General features: G+C 49.7%; 8 protein-coding genes across 8 annotated transcripts; 4 read left to right on the top strand and 4 right to left on the bottom strand.

Annotated features, from left to right (window-relative positions):
- Positions 1-927: 927 nt before the first annotated feature.
- COCVIDRAFT_27964 (hypothetical protein) lies at positions 928-1,322 on the bottom strand (the record flags this gene model as incomplete). Its single annotated transcript, XM_014699567.1, has 2 exons — positions 928-974; positions 1,025-1,322. 2 exons carry the CDS (start codon positions 1,320-1,322, stop codon positions 928-930), a joined length of 345 nt encoding a protein of 114 aa, XP_014555053.1.
- Positions 1,323-2,708: 1,386 nt separating this feature from the next.
- On the bottom strand, positions 2,709-2,900 carry COCVIDRAFT_103331 (hypothetical protein; the record flags this gene model as incomplete). The annotated part of the gene is made up of 1 exon (XM_014699568.1): positions 2,709-2,900. The coding sequence occupies one exon, from the start codon at positions 2,898-2,900 to the stop codon at positions 2,709-2,711; it is 192 nt and encodes a 63-aa protein (XP_014555054.1).
- A 689-nt stretch (positions 2,901-3,589) lies between these two features.
- Positions 3,590-3,745, bottom strand: COCVIDRAFT_103449 (hypothetical protein; the record flags this gene model as incomplete). Its single annotated transcript, XM_014699569.1, has 1 exon — positions 3,590-3,745. A coding segment is annotated over one exon (156 nt), but the record flags the coding sequence as incomplete, so codon positions are not given.
- Positions 3,746-3,848: 103 nt separating this feature from the next.
- COCVIDRAFT_39116 (hypothetical protein) lies at positions 3,849-4,535 on the bottom strand (the record flags this gene model as incomplete). Its single annotated transcript, XM_014699570.1, has 1 exon — positions 3,849-4,535. The coding sequence occupies one exon, from the start codon at positions 4,533-4,535 to the stop codon at positions 3,849-3,851; it is 687 nt and encodes a 228-aa protein (XP_014555056.1).
- A 344-nt stretch (positions 4,536-4,879) lies between these two features.
- Positions 4,880-6,449, top strand: COCVIDRAFT_103374 (hypothetical protein; the record flags this gene model as incomplete). The annotated part of the gene is made up of 2 exons (XM_014699571.1): positions 4,880-5,404; positions 5,457-6,449. 2 exons carry the CDS (start codon positions 4,880-4,882, stop codon positions 6,447-6,449), a joined length of 1,518 nt encoding a protein of 505 aa, XP_014555057.1.
- A 6,696-nt stretch (positions 6,450-13,145) lies between these two features.
- Positions 13,146-13,457, top strand: COCVIDRAFT_17330 (hypothetical protein; the record flags this gene model as incomplete). Its single annotated transcript, XM_014699543.1, has 1 exon — positions 13,146-13,457. The coding sequence occupies one exon, from the start codon at positions 13,146-13,148 to the stop codon at positions 13,455-13,457; it is 312 nt and encodes a 103-aa protein (XP_014555029.1).
- Positions 13,458-13,518: 61 nt separating this feature from the next.
- On the top strand, positions 13,519-13,668 carry COCVIDRAFT_103377 (hypothetical protein; the record flags this gene model as incomplete). The annotated part of the gene is made up of 1 exon (XM_014699572.1): positions 13,519-13,668. A coding segment is annotated over one exon (150 nt), but the record flags the coding sequence as incomplete, so codon positions are not given.
- A 182-nt stretch (positions 13,669-13,850) lies between these two features.
- COCVIDRAFT_103253 (carbohydrate esterase family 12 protein) lies at positions 13,851-14,715 on the top strand (the record flags this gene model as incomplete). The annotated part of the gene is made up of 2 exons (XM_014699573.1): positions 13,851-13,992; positions 14,054-14,715. The coding sequence occupies 2 exons, from the start codon at positions 13,851-13,853 to the stop codon at positions 14,713-14,715; spliced, it is 804 nt and encodes a 267-aa protein (XP_014555059.1).
- Positions 14,716-16,702: the final 1,987 nt, after the last annotated feature.

Genomic DNA, 16,702 nt, shown 5'->3' on the forward strand with positions numbered 1-16,702 from the left:
AGCAAAAAACGATATTCTGGAGGAGGATGTCAAGTACAATTAACGCACGGGTGATCTGGGCTGCGTATGAGAGATTTCCCAACGACCTTTATACGTGCCGAACATAGTTCCCCACTGATTGACATGCAGAAGAAATGTAACCGCGCCACATCGCACTTCCACGACACGCGGTTGGATTCGATTGTGGATACCTTTGTCAACGGTGCCAACGGATTTAGCGGAACTCAGTAGTACCATCGCGCGGAGCGAACAAGTACTAGACCCAAATCAAGCGCTTCTTGCCTAACATGTAGATTGCCTAACATCAACCCTCGCTCCTAAGAGGCAGGGCGTTTGCTGACGATATTAGGAGAATTGGTAATGGCTCAAGGGGATAACCAGAATAGCGCGTATGCTAAGGCGGAAGCATGTTCCGCAATGGTGGCTTTGAGGCAGACGTATTACTGCTGATGTAAGAGCTTTTGGGTTTTAGCACACGATTGATCATGTAACTAGTCATCAAAGAGGCTGACTGATGTAAAGTATGTTGCCTCAATGTTCCCGAATGGGGCTTGGTACACGCATGTGGTGTGCCGCGGATGAAGAACGCGCGCATAGCCACAAGGCAGCAAGAAATTAAAACCGGGATCGGATTGTGCTTATGTAACTCGACTGACTTTTGGACGAATAACAATAGATGGAAGCGATGTATGCGGATCCATAAGCGAAATTGTACTACATATCGGCCATAACACCTAACTCCGATCTCCAAGCCACGATAGGGTATCGAAGCGCTGACCGTGGAGTCCGGTCGAATGTGGAACAAAATAGTAACTTCGCTGTTAGGAATCGTGCTAACTCCGTCTGACAGTAACCATGGCGAGGTGCCCAAGTGACACCGTGTGAGACCATTGATATCGGATGTAGAGACGCAGGCAGTCAGATCGATTACAACGGTTTCGTGGCGGATCGATCCCTTGTAAACCACTCGCACACTATCAAGTCAGCTGTAGTGGTGCCAATTTTAAGCATGTTTCAGACTGACCTGGGATTGACGGCATTCGTGGAGCATATATGCTTTGAGATGGGTTGCTCTGCGATGTGCTCGGCATCCTTGTCACAGTAACCTCGATAATATCCTTCTCCAAGAGTTCGAAATCTATGCTGTCCCTTTCCATCTCTTCTGAGGAAAACGTTCCCTTATCGTCTTGTCGCCTCCTGCGGTTTGGAATGTCCATGAGGGTAGCGGCGAGAATTATGAGGCTGAGAACGGCTATCACGCCACCAATTGAAACAAAAACAATAGACATGGTGGAGATGCCATCCCATGAGCCGAGATCCATGTTGGTGGATGATGGGTAGTTTAGATGAGATGGTGTGCGGTTCGAAATCAAGTTGGAGACTGAAGAACCGTCTGAGTTCTTTATACAAGAAATTGCGTGATACTCTATCAAGAAAAGATTACTAAATCGAAAAATAAGAAAACAAGTCTAATTGCCAGAAGAGGGCGATACTTTGAAAACAATGTTGCGGGTCAACACCATAAGTGCGAAGACGCCTTCCTTATAGACAACACTTCCCTTCTCTGCGTGTTTTCCTACTCTCATCACCCAGAGCAACAAAGTATAAGATGCCCATCGGGCCCGTTCGGCCGTTGGGTCGTTTACGAAATAGCAAAACTTCAGCTGGTGGGTGGCTTGTCCGCCACACCAACGTGACAGAACCCCATCTCTTTCCAAGCTGGCAACGTCAGCTCCACGTCTGGGCGGCAGAAACCTGCTTTTTTTATATCCTAGCAGCTAGGCTACTGCACAGATATCATTGTCGACTACTCCAATCAGGATTTGATACCTCGTGGCTACGCATGCTCCTGTGCGCTCAGGGGCGCTGCCTAGTAATGAACGCTAACGCAATACGGATATTTGGCTTTTGTGGCAGCATCGATTTGTATGCTTTTTTCTTTCTTTCCTAGACTCACTAGCCTTATTGCGTAGTAAGCGAGGGTTTCGTTTTGATGCACGTCGCTCAATAGCATCCTTGGCCAGCATCCAGCTCACATTTAACTTGGCATGAGCCATGCTGGTTGATGAGGAGCTGCAAAGGCAGTTTCCTTTATAGTTCTATACTCTGCAGATGAGAGCAGAGACTGGAGCCAACGATTTGACAGTAAGATGTTATATCCTTCTAATGGCGAACTGTTATTGTTAGTGATTGCGTTGCCTCGAGCGTTCGCTTAGAGTTGCTGGTGCACCCGCAGTGTTCCAGAAAGACGCAAGTGTGGGTAGGTAGACGTAGCATGTTGATTGCATCAGATGAACCCCATGGGGCGTTTTCAAATGTGGTTCCAACGCCATGGTAGTACCCGTCGGTATGGTTCGCTCGCAATTACTGGTGCGGGGAATCGTATGATCCCAGGCCGGTTTCATACGCAAGTTCATCCTGCTACGTGGCTGACAGGTCCTGCGCACTCAAGGCCTTTTACTAACGTATTATCAAGACAAATGCGTATGCTGATCTTGATATTGGAACCATTGTCAGCATTTACTGGTGACTCAGCGGCGCGCATGTGTCATTGTCTCTAGCCAGGTAGTTGTGATAAGTTACCGAAAATATTCAACGAGATATCTTCTCCTCAAATCATGAAAAAGAAATTCCTGGTGTAGATCTAAATTGTATACACGTAGCTAGGCTGTGAACATTCGAGAAGGGGTTTAGGACGCTGCTGTCCGTTAAGCTACAGGACCCGGCCCGTACCACCCCTTCCCGTATGCAATATGCACCCTGCCGGTCGGTACATTACTTTTCGAGTCCGCAACCTGCATGCGCTCAATACCTGCATCCAGTTTAAGTCCGATGCTCAGCGGAATTAGGATTTCACAATGAATAATGAATATAGCAAAACTGGTCATCATACTGTTCATACTTTGTGTCAACGTAATGATGAATTGCTCTGGGGTTGGCCCACTGTGTATACATCTGAAGAGCAGGTTCGCTCGACAGTGCGGCTAAATGCTTCCGGAATCATTATAAGTACTCACTCTCCGGAAAGTTTAGGGTTCCCAGGAGCCAATGCGCAACCGAAGATCTGAGTTCATCTGAAAATCAGCCAATTTTTCATGGCTTCCTTTTTGAATATCAGAGGGCCGTGAATGCCTCTCAGCCTACCAACTCCACGCCAAAGTGGCCGAGTAAACCATTGTTTCCATGCTGAAGGACTTGCCCCTTGCACAAGCACCAGTTGGCGGAGAATATCTCTTAGAACCAGGGTTTCTTTTGTTATTACGTCGTTGCTTTCGTGGTTCACAACCCTTTTCGTAATACTCAGTTTTGTAGTAACGTGTGGTAGTGCACATGATTCTGAGGTTCTGATACTGAACGCGCACTTCTGACTGACATCTGCTCCTCGTGCTGATTGCGCATGGATATAAAACCCGTGTCGATCTGCATTAGCTTGAGCCGGCGAAGTGTTCCGAGTTTTGGTGCACGAATAGAAAACGGGCCAGAAACCCATATCATGTGAGAGTGGAGACACCGAGCTTGGATACAAGGGTCAAAACTCAGATTAATCGCTCAATAAAAACAAAAGAAAGGGGTCACAGCATGTTTCAATTTAAGCTCCAGCCGTCAGAGCGGCCCAAAAGATCGTCAAGCGTGCACAATTGTTGAGAGGGTCTGAGAACAGGGGAGTTGAGATAGGGCTTGACGGCCGTACTTTGAAGGGTAACCAGGGAAAGCTGCGAGTGGTTATAGAACAAAAGCTTGTACACAGCTGCTCGTCTGCCCACTAATGGTAATAACAATGGAAACTGGCCATGATCAGCTAAATGTTCGGCCGAAGCGCGTAACAGAAGAAACCTTCCCCCATGTGTTCATATCTTAATATCAAAGCTCGTCCCACAGCCACAACTACTCGTTGCCCCCGGTATGCCTGTTATCTTGAACTGGCTGCCTATCAATTCCATTGTGTAATCCACTGTGCTCCCATTCAGCAATTCCAGGCTGGACTCATCGATGACAACCTTCTCTCCCTTCTCCCCTTCGAATACAGTATCTTCCTCGGTAGGTGGATTCTTGGATAAGTCCGTTAGGTCCATAAGATATTGGAAACCATGGCAGCCACCGCTCTCAATTGTCACGCGCAGCGCAAGGTTTGGATTGTTATCGCCTGTTGATATCTTATAAAGGCGGTTCGATGCACGTGGTGCAATGGAAATCAACATTGGGTTGCCCGAGTCGTCAGCTCGTGGATTCTGGATTACATGGGCAGGCTTTGCGGTCGAGGCATCAGATGATGTGGCGAGAGCTCGTCGTGATATGCTTGGTGGCTGGATAAATGCTGAATTGTGTGCTGGGATACGTCTTGAGGCTTTGCATGGTAGGGCGGAAGGTGTAAGGAAGTCGAGATATAGCGACTGCGGAGTGGCGCGCGAGGCCGCGATTCTGCTATGCGGCCTCACAGATTGTGATAGGACTGTTGTGGGTGCAGTTACTTTTGGTGTAATAGTCCGTCTCGCTGCGCGCCAGCATGATACACACATGGTAGATGGAGATGCCATTGTTGCGATACCGAAGTAGTCCGAGAAGATGCCCGAGGTGGAGAGATCGAAGATCTGAGGTCATACCTAGGGATGTCACAATTCCCAGCACCAATCAACGCTGATTACTGCCTCGCGGTTCTGGACCGCTTAGTCATGAAACTACCCCCACCTTGTGCCACCGCCACCATCCATCGGGTGAGCCACCGGGTTGTTACAGCCCTACCCGTTCGAGCTATTTACTTATCGCGCCTGATGCTTACTTAAATAATCCCATTCAGCAGACGCTCTGATCTGTAACCTTGGTACCTCATGCACCGTGACTCAGCATAGCGCTGACGCTGCCTTCTTTGTCCCTCGCGACAATGCCTTACGGTCACAACCCTTACCTAGCGATACCGGAACCCGAACTTCGCGCCGAACAGTTTGCGCGACGCGAAGATGAAAAGGACGGATTGAGTAAGCTGAGGAATGAGTTCGTCATACCCACCAAGGGCGATCTGAGGAACCGCAATTATGGATTCCAGCGGAAAGAAAAAAATGCAAGTATGCGATCGGACGACAACGAGGAATCCATATACTTTTGCGGAAACTCTCTTGGGCTTCAACCGCGAAGAACAAAAGAATATATCAATCGTTATCTTGACACTTGGGCTTCAAAGGGCGTCTTTGGACATTTTACCAATTACGAAGGAGGCCTTCCGCCATGGCTACACATTGACGATGCAGTCAAAAACCAGGCAGCAAAAATTGTCGGGGCGCATCCCAGTGAAGTCGTCGTCATGGAGACATTGACTGCGAACCTGCACCTTTTGATGGCTAGTTTTTACCGTCCGACCAAGGACAGATGGAAGATCATTATCGAGGGCAAGGCATTCCCTAGCGACCATGTATGGTACTCAATCACAATTCAGTATGCACCAATGACTGACAACCCGATAGTATGCTGCTCTCTCGCAAATCGCACACCACAACCTTGATCCCTCCGCTTTGATCACCATCGATCCACCATCTCCCTCGTCGCCCTACCTCTCGAACGAGCACATCCTCTCCGTGATTTCACACCACGCCCCAAGTACTGCCCTCGTTCTTCTACCCGGCATCCAATTCTACTCCGGTCAATTCTTCGACATCGAGCTGATAACGCGTCACTGTCGATCATTGGGCATAACAGTAGGCTGGGACTTGGCGCATGCAATAGGAAATGTACCATTGAAGCTACACGACTGGAACGTTGACTTTGCAGCGTGGTGTAACTACAAATACATGAATGGCGGCCCAGGCACCATTGGCGGACTTTTCGTCCACGAGAGACACGGCAAGGTAGAAAGAACCCCCACACCCCGAACAAACGGCACAGGCAACGCATCAGAAAATAGCGCTCAACTATCATACCGCCCGCGCTTGAGTGGCTGGTGGGGAAGCGACAAGAGCAGCAGATTTCGCATGGACAACCAATTCGTCCCTATCACCGGCGCTAGCGGCTTCCAACTCAGCAACCCAAGCGCACTCGACATGACCTCCGTAATGGCGAGTTTAGACGTCTTCGCGCTCACTGACATGGAAGCTCTACGAGAACGCAGTCTCAGGCTGACCGCGTACCTCGAGGCCCGGCTACTCAAGTATCCAAATGGCGAACCACCGTACAAGATTATCACACCTGCGAATCCCATGGAGCGCGGCGCACAACTCAGCGTGCTTCTCAACCCAGGTTTATTGGACAAGGTTCAGCACTACATTGAGGAACGCGGTGTAGTAGTGGACGAACGCAAGCCTGACGTGCTGAGGGTTGCGCCAGCACCACTGTACAACTCCTTCCACGACATCCACCGCTTCATCACCATCTTCCACGAGGCTTGTCAAATGGCTTTGAAAAGCGGGGGTAGGACTGTCTCGTGCAATGATGCTGTTCCCAGAGGCATCGCTACTGTATAAAGGCAATTATTCTTGAGGGAGAGGCTCGCTTGGACAGTATTTACTCGTCAACAATAAACGAGCCACATAATTTTTAATATCATTATCCCCAGACATGTGCACATACACCCAGATCAAGAAAGCAAAAAGATTTGAACGACATGATTGCAGAATTCGTTGATTCAAAAAAGTGCTACACTATGCAACTGAGCGAAATCGTGACATGCTGACATCCTACCGTATGCAAACCTCATCATCTATAATACTTATGAAAACAGCTGTTGGTATCCCAAGCATACATCAAACCTGTTCATCATGCCTTGGGCACAAAGGAAAACAAGCTATCCATCTGTACCCATTGCCTTCCATTCTTTTCCAACCATTTCTCAACAACACTCTTCAGCGTATCAAATCTTTCCCTGTTAACTTCCGCCAACACTTTGATCTTCTCTCTTCTCTCCATATCTTCTGATTTGATGCCACCATCCATCTTGCCCGCACGATCAACGTCGAACAGAGACTGATAGTACAGAAGCTGATTCCACACGTCGCGTTCTTTGATCTCGTACGTCATCTTGCCCAAGCAGTCGCGAGCGAGACCCTTGGGACCCAAGCAGCGGTGTCCATAAACGGAGATACTGCGTGTGCGATTTGAACATTGTGGATCATCGCAGAGTACGTATCCCGCGTAGTAAGAGGCAACGACCTGGCGAATTGCAGACTCCAGCTGTGCTACGACACTGATGTTTTGCAAGGTCATACCGCAACCTTCAGCAGGGCACTGAACTCCACGGTGTGAGATTGTTTGTAACGACGCTGTAGTTGGTGAAGTCGGGGAAAGTCCCTGGAAAGGGAAGACAGTTGTACATGTCCGACAACGTAGCCAAAGTGGCGAGCAGGATTGGAAGCGTACCGAGTCTGGGATCTGTGACTCCAGAGGGTGAATCTCAGTCTCTTGTTGCGCGCCCCCAGAAACCGTGCTGACACGATATTTAGAGGTATCAAGTCCAAGACAGGCAGCAAGAAGCGTGATGTTTGTTCCGCTAATGGGCGCGCAAAGACGCTCCACCGGCGGCAGAATCTGTTTGTGGAGGTAGTAGTCGATATCTGGTTTCAGTCCGCTGTCAGGCTTCAGGACTTCATCGACCGGGTAGGCGTTTTTGGCTGCATTCTCAGCAGATCCAGAAGACTCTCCGGTAATGATAAAGCTCATGACATCCTTTGCCTTGACGTGTTTACCCTTGGCCATGAGGCGCAAAGCAACTTGCACCGAGGGCATGGAGTTGCCGTTGGGATACTCCTTCGGGTTCTTTCCGAGCTGGGTGTAGATGGTATACTTCCGAGCCGGAATAGCATACTCGCGCATTTGCTTGCTGAGCTCTCGGAGGTGATTGTGAATCTTCTCGACAACTACTTCAGGGTCCTCACCACTAAGAAGGAAGTTGAGTAGCTCCCTATGATCTGTTAGCTATGCACAGAAATCAATGATGACTACTAAAGCTCACGTCGATGTTTCCTTGGAGAGAGCGCAGTATTCTCTGCGCCTCATGTCGAGACCCTTAACTTCCAGTTTCTCGATGTACTTGCCATCCACAGGCACCATGTTGATAGCAGCATACTTCTTCTTTGCATGTAGCAAAATTCGGCGGAAGACGTTGTCGATGTCAATCTCCAATAGCCTGTAACTGTCGTTGATCTCTTTCTTGAACTCATTACCCAGTTTGATCGCATCCTGGATGTTGTCGACATTGGTATTGATCATTACAGAGTCGGTATCACCGTAAATGACTCGAAGCGCCTTCTCCTCAGCCATTTCCTTGGTCTTTCGCAAAATCTCTCGACCTTTGTATGTGGTGAGCATTGCAAGCGGCCGGGCGTAGAAACGAGACTTGGTGTAACCCAAACATCCGTACATAGAGTTGGCGGTGAGCTTCAGGGCCATTTGCTTGATATCCCAAGTGGCCAGCTGGTCCGGAGTGGCATCCTTGGCCTTCATAAGCTTCTTCACCTCCCGACGCCGAGAGACAAGCGTAGCAATAAGGCGCGGTAAGATACCTTGATCTTGATCTGAAGGAACTTCGGGTACCTTGTCATCATCTTCCGAGATATCAGACCGCTCAACTGTCGTGAAGCAAATGTTGTACTCCTGAATAATACTGGGGTAAAGGGAGTTGAAGTCCATGACCAGGATGAACTTGTCATACAGACCTTTTTCAGGCTCGAAGACGAGACCACCTTTGAACTTGTCCTTCTTCTTGGCGTCTGCACCTTCTTCTCCCTCGGCAGCCTCGTCCTCTACCTTGACTTTGTTCTTGCCCCACTGCTTGTCCGGGCAGATATACTTGTTTCTGTAAAATTCGTGGAGCAAAATGTACTCGTTGCGTTCGGCGCGAGTTCCACTTAGTGTTCGAGCCCAAGAATTACCAGCCAAGTTGGTGAGGACCTTGGAGAGGGGAAGCATCTGCACCTTGATCGCTATGGCAGCGATGAAGTAGGCATCAGCCTGGCAGTGCTTCACATAGTTCAGAAGACCATCTTTTGTTGTTGCCCAAGTCTTCAGAGCGGCCTCGTTGTCGAGCTCTTCACGTTTCTTGTTGAGACCAAGCTGACACATCTCTTCCAGACTCCACGATTGGCACTTAGGCATAAGAGACTTTCCCATGTCATTGGCCAAATCACACAGCAAGCGGCCAGAAGCTAACTGCTTCTCAGCAAAGAAGCTGCCTCCACCTTTACCCATGGTCTTGGGCCAGTCACTCCTCTTGAGGCGCCCAATGCGGTGCCATCCTGGTGTTTTCTTCTCGCGCAGACGATTGAGCAGGACACTGTAATCCACATCATCCAAACGGTGACCAACAAGGACATCGGGGTCGTGCCGTTGGAACATGGCCATCAAAAGACTAAGAAGTTCTTGCTCAGTCTTCTTCAGGTACATGTTGCCCTTAATCTTCTCGACTTCACCCTGAAAGCCAATGGGGAAAGCAGGTCCGTTCGGTCGCATGATGGTGAAGCTTTTGCATTGCATCTGGTCCACGGGCGTGGTGTCGGTCAACGAGAAGCTGTCGTAGATCATAGCGCTGGCCATAAGGATCTCCTGCTTGTTATCCTTGGCATTGAACGTGGTTCGAAGGGAAAGACTCATGAGTGTCATGGGAGGCGCATCGAGGTTGTCCGAAGCACTCAAGACCGTAATGTTGTTGGGTTTGACAACTTGAGCTTCGAGCTTGCACCAGGAAGCATTCGCAACTGGGCCGAAGTCTGGCGCATCAATCTTTAGCCAGCATGGTCCCATGATGTTCTTCCACAGAACGAACTGCTCAAAAAGGGATGTGTTGGTTCCAAAGACGTGTGAGAATGTCTCTCCTGTTAAGTCAGTAGACAGGGGCATCTTATCGTAGCCGTAAAGAAGTTTGAGGTAATCCGCCTCTTTAGGGATGTCAGCCAACTCGAAAGCGTACTTTCTTGTGCATGGTTTGATCTTGTGTAGGTTCACCCGATGCTTGCTCATAATCGAATCCACCTCGTCTGAAACGTCACTCAGCCCAACCTCTTCATCAGTAGTCACCCCTCTGACTTGACGGTATTCCCGAGGCAAGAAATACAGCTTTCGTAGGATGTTGTCGACTTTCAGGAAGCAACTGACATAGTTGCCTGACTTGCGGTCTTTGACTTTGCCGAACAAGCACAAGCTGCCATTCAACTCAGTGTAGTCAATCCAGAACATGCGCAAGCTACCATCATCTTCTAGAGCATCCTGTGGCTGCAATTTGCCGGCTCCTGCAGTCTGTGGAGCAGGACTGCTCATAACATTGAGGTTACTTGTGACGTCATTCCAAGAAGAAGCATCGATGTTCGTTGCAGAAGGCTTAGCAGGCGAAGAGCCAGCAGGAGTAGGAATGTCTTCCTGCTTGATCTTTGCTATCGGCCGCCGGCCGGCCATGTTGACACTGGCAACAGGGGCACCAAGCTGACCTGTAGGCTCGGAGATCTCCATGAGATCTTCTTCTTCTTCCTCGATCTTGACCCCAGGCTGCGTTCTCCGCTCGACAGCCTTTGCGACGGGGGATGATTGCAGTGGAGGGTCGCTCATAGGAATGTCATCGTCGAATATTGGAAGGCCGTCATCATCTGCCTCTGCAGCCTCTGCTGGCGATGTACCCGGTATGTGACTGTCCGAGTCATTCGTCCGTCGCTTCGTCGCTGCTGGGCGACTCTCAGATATCGGAGGTGACAATACGCGAGTTTTGCGCCTTGCTTCGGTTTTGATGGGTCGTGTTCGGATCGTAGAGGTAAGGGTAGGGTTCGTATCTATTTCACCCAGCAGATCATCCATAAAGTCTTTGTCTGCGGCAGTAGCAACAGGCTGGGGATGTCAGTCCTCGAAAAGGTATACAATGTACATGGGTGTTTTACCTTGGATTTTGGTGCCATGGCAGCATTCTTTGCGCTGAAGTACTTGCTGATGCCATTGTCAATCTTCTTCCGCTTTTCTTCATCCTCTTCACGTTTACGCTTGGCTACTGCGTGTTAGTTCTGCAAGAAAGCCGGCGTGTGTCAAAGTATACCTGCTTTCCCCTTGGCGGGTCGGTCGTCTTCTCCCTCGCTCTCAGTCCCAGCATAGCGGTATCGACCCTGATCATCGTCCCACTCTTCTCTGCCGTCATCGACATATCCCTCGCCCTCGTCGCCAACCACAAAGTCGTCCTCATCCAATCTACCCCGAACAATCTTCTTGTACCCCTCTTCGTCGACCTCGTCGTATAATTGCTCTTCTTCGGCAACCTCATATGTGGACATGCGCGTCTTGCCAGCGGCACGATTGGCCCGCAATTCTGCCAAGAGGGCAGCGCCCGTCTTCTTGGCTGCTCGCGGCATGATATATTACAACGATTAAGTACGTGAGTAAACAAGCGAAGAGAAGGAATTGGGTATGGGATGGGTTTGCGGGCGTGTTTGAATGGCGGGACAACAGGTAGAGCGCAGGAGCGACGCGCTAACGGCCACCGTGCACGCGACGCGACTGCCCATTAACTGTGCCAAGCCACTATTCCAATTTGTTCATTCTATTACTTCCCCCTCCATCAACCGTCTCAAGCGCACACGCACACGTCGCAATGGCTTCAGTATCGAAAGCTCCTCTGGTCTGGATAGACTGTGAGGTATGCTTACGATGAGATTTTCGAATCATTTTTATTGACTCCGCTAGATGACCGGTCTGGACACAGACAATGACACCATCATGTCATTTGCCGCATTTGTCACTGATACGGACCTTAATATCTTGGATGACACAGGCTTTGAAGCAATCATTCATCACGACAAGGAGCAGCTTGACCGTATGGGAGAATGGTGTACCAGCCATCACGGGGATTCAGGGCTGACGCAGGCCTGCATTGACTCTACCACCACTGCGGAAGAAGCTGCTGAGGGTCTACTCAGCTACATCAAGAAATATGTACCTGAGCGTCGGACAGCTCTCCTCGCGGGAAACTCTGTGCATGCCGATAAGAGTTTTCTTGTTAAGCAGCCGTATCACATTATAGTCAATCACCTCCACTACCGAATTCTGGATGTTAGTAGCATCAAGGAAGCTGCACGCAGATGGGCCCCGAAAGAGACACTGGCGAAGATTCCAAGAAAAAAGATGCTGCATGAAGCTCGACAAGATATTTTGGAAAGCATTGAAGAAGCAAGATATTATCGAGAGGCATTCTTCTTGAGACCTCAAAGTACGACAGACGCACCAAAGAACTAGGGGGGTATATCAAATGAATTGATGTTACTCGGAGATGGTGCTTTTCTTGGGACGAGATACAGGGTACCTATTTATCGCCTTACCGTATTCCATAAGCATTGATTCGAGTTGGTCAATCTGACATGTTCTCACGTCAGTCACTTCAATATCTGATCAGACTATAGCTACGTGTCAATCACCTTAAACAGTTGTCTAGCAGTTGGTCACTGTTTATACACCAGTCAGCCAAGATACAACATATAATCACACAATACTCGTAACCCCTGAATAGCTGTTAGCTGATCGGGGCTCGCTCAACTTCTCAATTTACCGTTCTTCTCGTTCATTTTGCAGCTTTCACCGCTTTCCAGTTCTACTGCATAAACATGTAAGACAGTGTACCGAAGACGATAAACAAAAATCCCAGGGTCCTAAGAATATAGGTAAGCAGAGTCAGCTCAGACTTGGTGGCTCGCAAGCGAGATGTCCCTAGCAGTGACATGCCCCTCGTAGAAACTCAAAAGCGCACTGATGAACATCAGGCCTGCCTGTCACCCTACCCACCCGTCCAACGCTCAGCGGCTGCATTAAAGTTTACTACAGCGCAACAACAGCAACAACTTAGCGGCGAAACAACCGAATATAGCTCCCTATCCCTTGTTACAATCACACCTGTCTCACTACCGAACAAAGCCATGCGAAACACCCTTAACCTTACCGGTACTATTTCGTTTCCCTCGCAAATCCCTCCAAATCCGACCATTTCCCCGCACAAGCAAAGCATGACCACATGTTTCCAAGCACAAGAAACATCCAGCAAATCGAAATGCATACACATATATACATAAAGTGGATTGTGCCATCCCTCGGGTGGAGATGCCCCGCCATACACTAGCGCAAGCGAGACGGGCAAAAGGGCAAAGTATCTCCGCAATGCAACCATCAGTCGCAAAACAATCAACGAAGTATTCAAACAGTGCAACATGCAACGATGTAACAAATCCCCAATGCAGGACCATACAAGAGAAGAATCTCAGCTGAGCCGCACTCGCACGGCCCGCAACATTCTCAGGGTCGGTAGTAATGCCGCAATACCACGCAACTTGTCCATACCCTCGGAGAATTCCCCCAGTGATAAGCGGCGGGGCCTAGTTATCCCTTGCCAACCTCGCTCCCGTCGCAGCCTTCCTAGCGGTGGAATTGCAACAAGTGGGACATGGGTGGCACTACAAGAGCGGAAAAAGAGTTTAAGTAAAAAAAGCTTAGCACACTCGCTGGGTGCGTTTCAGACCTAGAGTGATTCTCCGGTGGGTAACCGATGTAAGCAGGAGGGGACCGTGTGGAGGTTAGGTATGGGTGTGTGGCGGCCGATGGTTAATATACGTGACTAGGTCGATACCAGACCGTCGGTCATTTGCACGGAAGAATTGGAGAGACGATGGGCGGGAAGCGGTGGCGCTACGTCCATCCTTGCGCTGTTTCACAGGTACAGTATATATTAGATGAGAGGGGGTGTTGAGGTGCACGTATGGATATGTATATATAAAACGACCCCGTTCCCGTAGTAGCACGCAGCCGTTTTTTTTTCCTTGGGTAGCCTTCGACTGTACATACCTGAGGGTTCTGAAGAGAAAGAGAAAAACAATCAAGGAAGGGATATTAGTAGAAAAGGAAGAAAAAGGGAAAAAATGTACACACCAACTCTCATCTCCACCCTCGCGCTCGTCGCAACCGTCGCAGCCGCTCCAAGCAACACGCTCGACAGTCTCGCCCCAACTGCGTATTTCGCCGGCGACTCGACAATGGCGAACGGAAACAACGTCATAACCGGTACGTCTTTTCCTCTCCCTTCCTCCATCCCATAACATATCCCTAACCCCAAGACAAATAGGCTGGGGCGCCTTCACATCCTACAGCCTAACCATCCCCTCTGTCAACAAAGCCATCGGCGGCCGCTCCTCCCGTTCCTACACCGTCGAAGGCCGCTTCGACGAAATCGCCAACCTGCTCAAACCCGGCGACATCGTAACCATGGAATTCGGGCACAACGACGGCGGGGGTCTCGGCAGCTCCGACAACGGGCGCTCCGTATGCCCGGGTACCGGAAACGAAATCTGCAATTCCACCTACAACGGCCAAAAAGTCCAGGTGCGAACGTACAATTGGTACTTGACGGAGGCGGGCAAGAAGTTTATTGCAAAGGGAGCCAAGGTAATTGTAAGTTCGCAGACGCCGAATAATCCGTGGGAGACGGGTAGCTTTCAGTATACGGATGGAGGACGGTTTGTGGGGTATGCGAGGGATGTGGCAAAGGCGTTGGGGAGCAATGCCATGTTTGTGGATCATGGAAAGTATACGGCGAATATGTACAAGGGGCTCGGCAAGGCGGGCACGGATGCGTTGTTTGTGGCTGGAGACCATACGCATACGAATGCAAAGGGTGCGGATGCTGTGGCCAAGGCGTTCTTCAAGGCGGTGCAGTGTGCTGGGGGAGGCTTCTTCCAGGGTTCCATTAGGAATGCTACGGCTTCGATCCCGGGGACTTGCTTGTAAATTCCTTATGTAGGAAGGGAGACGGAGGAAGGGAGGGTTTCGGTGTATATACTTTGATCGGGTGGTTTATACGATGCTGGCTGTAGTTTCTCCTACAGCTAGAAATGCCACTCTGTATGATGAACAATTAGCAAGGCTCTAAAGACATGTCTGCGTGTTGGAAATTGTACATACCATACGGTCCGCATGTCCGCCTTGTTGCTGGTGCCAATCTTCGTAGTATAGTGCATGGGTTGCTAGTTCAAGTTTGATCTACTTGTAAGTACCAAAGCCATGTATATCATCCCTATAACGTGCGGGATCAGTAAGCTGGGCAGATCAGTAAGCTGGGCACCCCACCAAGCTTGACGCGACTCTCTGTGCAATTGAGCCACAATAACGTAATAAAATAAAATAAAATTAAGAGGTATAATTCTTTAGATAGCTCTGCATGAAGTCCGAGTATGCCCTTGAATGTGGCACTTTGTACACGTCGGCGGCGCGCGCTGACGTCGCTCACCAGCCTGGCTCTGGCTGGCCTCCATGACCATCCTCTCTGCCTCTACAGCAAGCTGCTGAGCCCGCTGTACCTGGAGTACCCCACCAGAAGCAATATATTGACGCTGCTGACTCTGCTTTTGCCGTTGACGCTGGACTTCTGCACGTAGCTTCTTATTCTCCTCTATAAGTATTGTCGCTGATTGCATTGCAAGCTGAGCGCTTTTAGCAAGCTGGCGTATCGCAACGCTTGTTGGGCTCTCGGATTTCCGGCGTAGCCGCTCTTGGAGATAGCGTACCTGCTGCTGAAGCTCTGCTACTGTATGTGGCGTCTCTGTCTGCGCAGCGGCGTTATTGTCTGTGGTTATCTGTAGCGGAGACGGTGTTCTAGCTACGGTGAGCGACGATAGTACGCGATCTGGATAAGGAGGGACAAGCCCTGTTGCTTGAAAGCCTGCCTGGATGTTCTGCTGTATAAAAACTATCGGCCGGATCCGTGTATAGGCTGTAAGGAAGTCTATCTTATCAACATAGTAGACCCTATAGCGGGCGAGCTCCTTAACCTCGCGTCCGTATGCGCGCTTAAGAGGAGAGTAGCAGCTTACATCTAGAGGCTGGAGGAGGTGCGACGTATGAGGCGGCATACAGAGAGTGATAATCTTGTTCTTAGCGCAGTACTGATCAAACTCTGGCGTGGCGTGGCTACTGTGGCCGTCTAGAATAAGCAGCCGATAGACTCCAGCTGTACGAGCAGCTGTATGCTAATTGAAGTGCTTCACCCACTCTACACCAAGCTGATCAGTCGTCCAGCCATTGTCTGATACTGCGACAGTCCAGTCTTGTGGGAGGTCGCGGTACCAGCTACTCTGGTGGACCTTACCAGATAGTATCATGAACGGTAGAAGACACCAGCCAGACGCGTTGACGCACTCGATAGCTGTTACCCACTCGCGATTGCCTGGCTGTACAACGACTGCTCTACCAACTCTATCAGAGCTAGTCACGACTTTTGACGTGCTAGCAACGCCCATCGCGAATCCAGTCTTATTAAAGTTATAGATGTCTTGATCTAGAACGCCGTACGTCTGGCGCGTCTCCTCTACTAGCTTAAACTAGGCTATAATCGCGATAGGATCCTCATAGGAGGCACGCTAACTATGTAATCGTCTAGTCCATTTTATCTGAAGCTCTGGCTGGCTCTGGATAAAGCGCGACACCTATTTCTTGCCAATAGGTGCTAGAGGTAGATCTTAGCCGCGCGCAGCGAGTAGAGCGTCTGCTATCCGTCGTACGTCAATAATATGGGGCGGAAAACCACGTCGGTCAAGGTCTAGAATTCACTGTATAAGAGACTGTTCTTTAATAGGTGATAGCTTGCGGTTGACAGAGGCTGTTTCTGATCGTGGTTGGATACCATGGATGCGTGTGTGTAGTGTAGATTGTGGTACATCAAAAGCTTTTGCGAGAGCACGAATAGATTGTTTTGGATTATTACGATAAGACGCGATAG

Source organism: Bipolaris victoriae, assembly GCF_000527765.1.
Source record: "Bipolaris victoriae FI3 unplaced genomic scaffold scaffold_60, whole genome shotgun sequence".
Taxonomy (NCBI): domain Eukaryota; kingdom Fungi; phylum Ascomycota; class Dothideomycetes; order Pleosporales; family Pleosporaceae; genus Bipolaris; species Bipolaris victoriae.